Source organism: Cyclopterus lumpus, chromosome 10 (assembly GCF_009769545.1).
Source record: "Cyclopterus lumpus isolate fCycLum1 chromosome 10, fCycLum1.pri, whole genome shotgun sequence".
Lineage (NCBI taxonomy): Eukaryota > Metazoa > Chordata > Actinopteri > Perciformes > Cyclopteridae > Cyclopterus > Cyclopterus lumpus.
The window spans coordinates 19076219-19083283 of record NC_046975.1 but is presented as its reverse complement, the minus strand read 5'-3'; the positions used below and the strand labels follow the sequence as shown (position 1 = coordinate 19083283).

General features: G+C 37.9%; 2 protein-coding genes across 3 annotated transcripts; one reads left to right on the top strand and one right to left on the bottom strand.

Annotated features, from left to right (window-relative positions):
- The first annotated feature begins 562 nt into the window (after nt 1–562).
- LOC117737197 lies at nt 563–2960 on the top strand. 2 transcript variants are annotated; one of them, XM_034542955.1, is made up of 6 exons: nt 563–638; nt 796–1134; nt 1219–1554; nt 2024–2140; nt 2228–2292; nt 2656–2960. In XM_034542955.1, the coding sequence occupies exons 1-6, from the start codon at nt 596–598 to the stop codon at nt 2794–2796; spliced, it is 1041 nt and encodes a 346-aa protein (XP_034398846.1). In that variant the 5' UTR covers nt 563–595; the 3' UTR covers nt 2797–2960. The 2 variants fall into 2 exon arrangements, with proteins under 2 accessions (XP_034398846.1, XP_034398845.1); XM_034542954.1 differs by having other exon boundaries at nt 2225–2292.
- Nucleotides 2961–3357: 397 nt separating this feature from the next.
- Nucleotides 3358–5540, bottom strand: LOC117737228. Its single transcript, XM_034542998.1, has 5 exons — nt 5483–5540; nt 5011–5361; nt 4183–4317; nt 4019–4062; nt 3358–3934 (listed from the first exon to the last, which is right to left on the bottom strand). Exons 1-5 carry the CDS (start codon nt 5538–5540, stop codon nt 3800–3802), a joined length of 723 nt encoding a protein of 240 aa, XP_034398889.1. The 3' UTR covers nt 3358–3799.
- Between the last annotated feature and the right edge of the window lie 1525 nt (nt 5541–7065).

Below are 7065 nucleotides of genomic sequence, written 5' to 3'. Positions count from 1 at the left end.
AGTTTAAAAAAGGCAGGCAAAATGTAAACGATCAGGTATTGTGGTTCAATAAAAATGTGCTTTCTGATGCGGCTTGTAGCGTTTCCCGTCTCACAAACCTCATCACGTATCCTGTTGATACCCAGAGGCTAGTCTGTTCCAAGTAAACCGCTTCAGTGGTCGGTCAAAGAAACCGTCTGTCAGTGCAGCTCTTGCATATGGCTTTGTTTGATGTTTTCAATATAAGTTGACTTTACTAATTGCTGTGAGACTAGAAAGACAGTGGTTGTCCCCACTAAATGTTTACTAATACAATATTTAGCAAACATTCCTGAACAAAAATGCAATTACATTAAAAAACACTGCACCAGACTGAAATCATGTCCTGTAGAATGGCCAACTGATCATATTGTGAAAGCCCAGTCAAATACAAATCCATCTAGATTTCATTGAAAAGGGTACATGATCATGGGTTTGGTAATTTTAGGGGCATGTGCATTGTCTGCTTTTTAGCCAATCACTATGACTTCTACTTGGTACACCTTGATCACCTCGTGACTCTCTTTCATTTGACTGCAAACCCATCCGCTGTGCAGGAGAAGTGTTTTCTAGCACAATGATTGGAAGACTGGCCGCTCTGATTCTTCTTGGTACAGTGTGTAAGTGCAATTTTAAACATGACGCTTGTTTATTTTTTTAACTGAGTTAAAGTTGTCACAAGACAAGTCAAAGTAATCATCTTTCTTGAAGATATTCTACGAGGGTCACTGTTTGTCTTGTGTTGTAAACTCTTTTGTATTTGTCTCTTTTCTACAGATCTGATTCAAACTGCAGAGGTTCCTCAACAGGTCTCTTTGACTTTGGTTGAACTTGGTGGAAATGTTACGTTGTGGTGTCCAGTTTTCAGAGAAGGATACTTTTACTGGTACAAGCAGACTTTGGGACATATGATCCAAACAGTTGCTACAGTAACTTTCACTGGACAGAAACTTAGTCTGCAATTGAACAACACACGTTTCAAAGTCACAGGAGGGAAGACTCAGTATTCTCTTACCATCAGAAATATAACCAAAGAGGACGAAGCAACATATTTCTGTCTCATTGGAACAGCGTATGGACAAAGTTTTGTCAACGTCACCTTCTTGGCTGTTAAAGGTAAAACACACATTTTACTTGCAGAGTTTGTGCCACATTTTTATTTTGTGTAGATCAATAATTTCTTCCGATGAATTCACACAGATCGTAAGCAGCAGAGATCTTTCTACGTGAAACAAAGTCCGCTCACTGAGTCGGTCCAGCCGGGCGACTCGGTGACTCTCCAGTGTTCACTTGTCTCCAGGAACAAAGAAGACAGAGTCCAGTGTCCAGGTGAACACAGTGTGCACTGGTTCAGATCTGGATCAGGAGAATCTCATCCAGGCTTCATTCACACTCACAGTGATGCTCAAGAAGAAAGAAGTTGTGACTTCAGTCTGTCCAAAACTATACACAACTCCTCTGATACTGGGACCTACTACTGTGCTGTGGCCACATGTGGAGAGATCCTGTTTGGTGAAGGAACCCAAGTGGACACAAGTACGTTTTACAGTCTTGAATGTTGAATAGTGAATTCTTTAGTACTTTTCAAACACTAAAGCGAATAAGATTTAATGAGATACTGACGTATAAAATGCATTCAACATTTTCCAGTATTTGTGTTTGCTTCGCTAAATATATATGTAGCATCTTTAAGTCGGACAAAATCACAGCTCTTTGACATGTTACATCAAACATTTAATTTTTTTTGCCTTTCTTGTATGCATTCATTTATTCAAGAGTTCTGATGAATGTAAGGAAATAAAAAGGATTACAACTCCTTACCTCAACAAATGGAAGAAGGCTAGTTTTGACTGAGATAATACATTCTGCTTGTTGAAAGAAACATGTATTTTCTAAATGTAAAACGGACAGATTTTGAGTTTCTCTTAATATTGCCAGAGGTAGTCATTGAAATAACAAACATATATGACGCGTTAAGTGTCTATTGACATTTCTTTAATTCCAGGATCAAAACTGGAACCAGTTGTCATCGGGCTTGGAGTCCTGTTGGCCTGCTGTGTGACTGCGATTGTCCTCCTTATTTTCTACGTAAATCGAAGGAGAGTTTGTGAACATTGCAAAGGTAGGTTCCCCAGAAGAATGAATTATAAAAAATAACACCACCAAACTACAAACACAGGCTTTCTGAAGGCTTTGCTTTCATCAGCAGAAGCTTCAAGGGCCGCCGGGAATCCTGGAAAAGACAAATCTACAGTGGCTCAATCAACTGACCTGGTAAATATGTTTTTAACCTTGATACCAAGAGTCAGAACTGTTACATTATTCTGACTCTAGTCCCCTGTTTTTTCTCTCTGGCATTGTTTCACATAGTTCCCAGATTTATAAAAAAATAATGTTTTAGGTTGCCAATAAAAAATATGACGTTTTTAGTGTTTTCAATTTATAAGCGTCAACTTTCACCGAAGCGTTTGGCCATTGGTACTAAATAGTACATGATCAGATGCTGCACCATGCAGCCTGGTGATACCCCGTCAATTGGGATGCATGGTTGGGATTAACTGTTCTTCATATTACAGTCCTTATCTAATAACAATGTATTATTATTACCGTTATTTTTCTTATTCTTATAATTTGCAGGACGCTGACAGAGATGCAGTTAACTATGCAGCACTGAATTTCGCCAAAAGAAAAGTGCCAAGAGTGAAGAAAAGAGAGTCTCCAGCAGAGTGTGTGTACTCTGCTGTGCGAGCAGACTACCAGACACAGCGCCACCTGTAGGCAGAGGCCTGCACGTGACCTGAACCCCACGTGTCTCCATAGGGTGGGACTGTGCTCAGCTTTGCATGTTCTGTGCATGTTCATCTTGTGACAGATGTCAGCGTGCTACGGAGTGACTGTTTGTACAGGCATTAGTGTGTGACTGAGAAAAGCTTAAATTGAAATAAACGTGTTGCACATCAGTGCCTAAGGAATAAAGAATATGTGAGTTTGCCATATCCATTGAAAAATTATAATACTTCCAATGTTTTTCTTTCCAACAGAAAAGTCTCACAATTTCCATAGAAAAATATATGAAGTGGCTGCAAATCACTAAAAAACACCGACATTAAAGCTTTAGTGCCCCCTACAGGCTAACCTGCTCTTCACACCCACCCCTCTGAGTTACTGTGAACTGAATTAGTTCACATTGAGGATGTGTGGTGACCATGTAGAAAAAGACCAAGCTTGTTTTAGTCACCAACATGGTTTGCTAAAATGTTCAAGAATGTTAAAAATGCCATAACATCGACAATAGAGAAGAATTAGAAATGCATAAACTTTGAAAACCTTTATTATACTTAAACACAAACAAAATATAAATGCTTCCTAATTCGTGGTCTCTTTTTGTAGCCAGAAATAGCTGCACGACAACGCCACAGATTTCACTTTTTACATTCTTGTTAATGTCATTATGACTGCAGTAGCATTTTATTAACCAGCAACGATGAAAACAATGAAACCCTACACATTACATTCAACCCACATCATAGTTATAACTAAATAACATTTTTTGTAGAACTCCAATTTTAGAAATGTTTAACCACGGTAAAGACGACAAAATAACCCAGAAGACAAAGACAGGAAGTTGGTGTGACAGTAAAGTATCAGTGTGACAGGCCTTCGACCATATATTCTTATTACCGTCAACTAAATGTACACGTAAGCATAAGACCAAAACGTTAAAGCAGGACCATCAGCTGCCACATTTCACCTGTTGACCTCAAACAGTCCCCTCAACATGCTAATCCAACCCAAAAGCCTTGACAGCGGCGTAGATCCTCTCTCTCTCCGCTGCTTTGGCGTCCCTCGTTCCACCACCGGCAGATTTCATCACATTGAAGACGACAGTAGAATACATCCACGCGTCTTCATTTCTCTGAAGAAATGATTGGCAAATTATGTGAGACGACACATCCAATCAAGATACGTTGCAAGTGTTTTTGGATGAGTTGGATCTTACCTTTAACTTCCTTTTTGCAACACTTTCTAGAAGCAAAACAGCAGCTACAGTATGAAATAAAAAGAGATTAAATAGATAAAGAGGCACTTTGTGTTACAACACTTATGATACAATATGTGTGTGTGTGTGTGTGTGTGAGATATAGCGAAGGTCAATTCTATTACCTTCATTATTGCAATAATCACACTTGTTTTTCTTGATGGCGTAAATGAGGAAAGCTGCGACGTTCACACTTATAGCCAAGACAGCACACAGCAGGAGCAGAAATATATTGTCACTTAAGGACCCCAAGCCGGTTTCTGAAACATGAAAACAAAACTATGACTTTTAGTAAAACTAAAGAAAAATGTAATTCCTCCAAAGAGGATTTTACTTGCCACAAATATTTGCTCACAATCAACCTGTGTGGATGTTAATTTACTTCTGATCAAGACTAAACACACATTTCCTTTATTTAACTCATTTACCACATTGATTGCCAGTGGAGGACATTAATAACTAATGAACTGCAAAACAGTGTTAAAACCCACATAACTGTGTTTCCTGTCATTGTGTCATTAACATTGGAAGATAGCAAATACGACGAGATGTGTGTAAAATGATGCCCAAGACATTTCGAATATTTCCATTTGATGGTATAAGATAAGATAAGATCAAATAAGATAATCCTTTATTAGTCCTGCAGTGGGGAAATTCACCGGATTACAGAGACATAGTAAAATCAAAACAAGTAATGTAAATAATAAAACTGTAAAAAACTGGACTAAAAACAGAGTCTACAGTAACTGAATGAATATTATATACACATACAATAAATATAAATATAACTATTATGCACAGTATTTATATTGCACAGGTTGAAGTGGTGCAGCCATAAAAACTAATATACGGTATATCGTGCTGTCAAGAGTGAATGATATTTGTCAACCTTAAAAGCACTTATTGTGACAATAGAAAGAAGAAACATGGTAAAAATGAAAAATTAAAGTTACCCTTAATGTCCAGTTTTGTTCCATTTCCAAATAATATCTGTCCACATGTGGCCACAGCGCAGTAATGAGTGCCGACATCAGAGGAGGTGACGTCCTTAGAGAAGCTGTAGACGCATTTCTGTGGAGAGTGAGCTTCAGGACTCTTCTCACATCCAGCACTGTTGCTTCTTTGGGCATAAATTAAACTGGGATGAGATTCATCCGATCCGACTCTGAACCAGAACACACTCGGTTCTCCTCGACACGTTCTCCTCTCAGAGTGTGAGAGGACGGAACACTGCAGAGTCACTGAGTCTCCTGGACGGACCGGAGCAGATGGGAAGTCTTGAGTGATGAAAGTGATATCAGGTTCTGGAGAAAGATCATAATAATCATGCTTTAATGAACATAAACATTGTTAAACATGTTTATTTATATGAACATTGTTCTATAAATATGGACACACATACTATCTTTATATTTAGATATTTACCTCCAATACTCAGAAATGTTCCTTTTAAAAATGTTAAATTAAGTTGGTTTACTTTCATACAGGAGTAAAGTCCGGCATCGCTTAGCTTTGCTTCATGAATATGCAGCAGAAATGTTCCAGGTTCTTGTTTTGTTGTAATGCGAAGAGTCTTATCACTATCATCATAAATAAAATTATATGTTCCTCCCAATAATTCAGGTAAGTTTCCAGAAACAATTCTGATCCAAAACCAGGTTTCTCGGATGAGAGATGTGTCGCGAGCACAAGTCAGAGTCACGTTTTGTCCAACACCAACAGTCTTTGTTTCAAGGATCTGATCATCTGTGCATCCTGAAAATATCAGAGAAACACAGATCAGTGATTAATGACAGAAAAATAATCTGGTATGTCCTGCAAATTACTGTACACACATGACAATAATATAAATGAATATCCAAAGTAAATCTGACATTTCTACTTGTACTTACGCCCCACTCTGAGAATCAGCAGCAAATAAAAAATGATCTTCATTTTCTTGTCAATCCACTTGAGACTGCAGTTAAATCAGATCATATAAGAAGTTGATGAACCTAAATGTAATCTGTTCAAGTGGGAGGGAACAGTTTCAGAGCAATCTGATTGGTCTCTCATTATTTACCAACCGTCACACATGAAACAACACAAACAGTGCACGTTTGTTTCATGGTGGGTTTCCACAACTGACAGAGTAAATATAACATATGATTTGATTTGATACTAATGTGAACCACTGTTATCCAGAAACAAACTGGTTTAAAAATATATATATATATATATTTTTCATTCACTCTTCCATTATTTCTGAGGTTTCCAGAAACCCTAAACTAGATTGCAGGTACATTGATTTGTGATTTATGGGTTGAGATATTATCCCTGTCCAGAATACACTTGGGTGGGGTTAACGTTAGGCAACAATCAAGACTTTGTGAAGGTTAAGACCATTGCAATGGAAAATGTACAAGATTTAAGGGGGAATCCAGCAATGACGTATTACACTCCCAAAACATTGGGGAACTTGAAAGAGACGAATACGCTTCTTTAAAAAAAGAAGAGTGGTCAAAATTGAAGCAGCAGAGGCAAAGACATCCGGATTCTTTGTTCCAACAATAAATAAATATCCCAAAACACTGGATCCTACATTTCCTTCAGTGCAACTCAAAAGCGTCTTTCATGAGAGCTTCACTGACTAGTATACTTCTCTTAAACTTAAAAGCTCCATTTATCAGTGCAGGATTTTAGTTTCTCTCCAAACCCACTGATGGATGTAAATGACACATTGCAGACAAGTCCAATATGAATGTATCTCCAAAGGGAACCACACTGAATCACTGCCACTTATTTTGTTAGTTTATGGTGGCCTTTGAATAAAATGCATAATTTATCTGTAATTATGTAGGTCTATGTTTCTGGGCCTCATAGAAAATATCACAACATTGTCTGTAGCACTCAGTCAAACAGGAATATATTGATCAGTATGATTTGTGTGCATAAAAGATACTTTCAGTCATTTGCCAGTGATGCACAAAGACAGAAGTGACCTCTTAAACATTGTGCCAGCTCGCCAA

What these genes read in the sequence shown, in the direction of transcription:
- LOC117737197 (XM_034542954.1), top strand. Translation starts at nt 596, where the DNA reads ATGATTGGAAGACTGGCCGCTCTGATTCTTCTTGGTACAGTGT. An exon ending in GATTCTTCTTGGTACAGTGT is followed by an intron (nt 639 to 795) that starts GTAAGTGCAATT and finishes TCTTTTCTACAG; the next exon opens with ATCTGATTCAAACTGCAGAG. An exon ending in AGGAACCCAAGTGGACACAA is followed by an intron (nt 1,555 to 2,023) that starts GTACGTTTTACA and finishes CTTTAATTCCAG; the next exon opens with GATCAAAACTGGAACCAGTT.
- LOC117737228 (XM_034542998.1), bottom strand. Translation starts at nt 5,540, where the DNA reads ATGAAAGTAAACCAACTTAATTTAACATTTTTAAAAGGAACATTTCTG. An exon ending in AACATTTCTGAGTATTGGAG is followed by an intron (nt 5,362 to 5,482) that starts GTAAATATCTAA and finishes ATCTTTCTCCAG; the next exon opens with AACCTGATATCACTTTCATC. An exon ending in TTGCAAAAAGGAAGTTAAAG is followed by an intron (nt 3,935 to 4,018) that starts GTAAGATCCAAC and finishes TCATTTCTTCAG; the next exon opens with AGAAATGAAGACGCGTGGAT.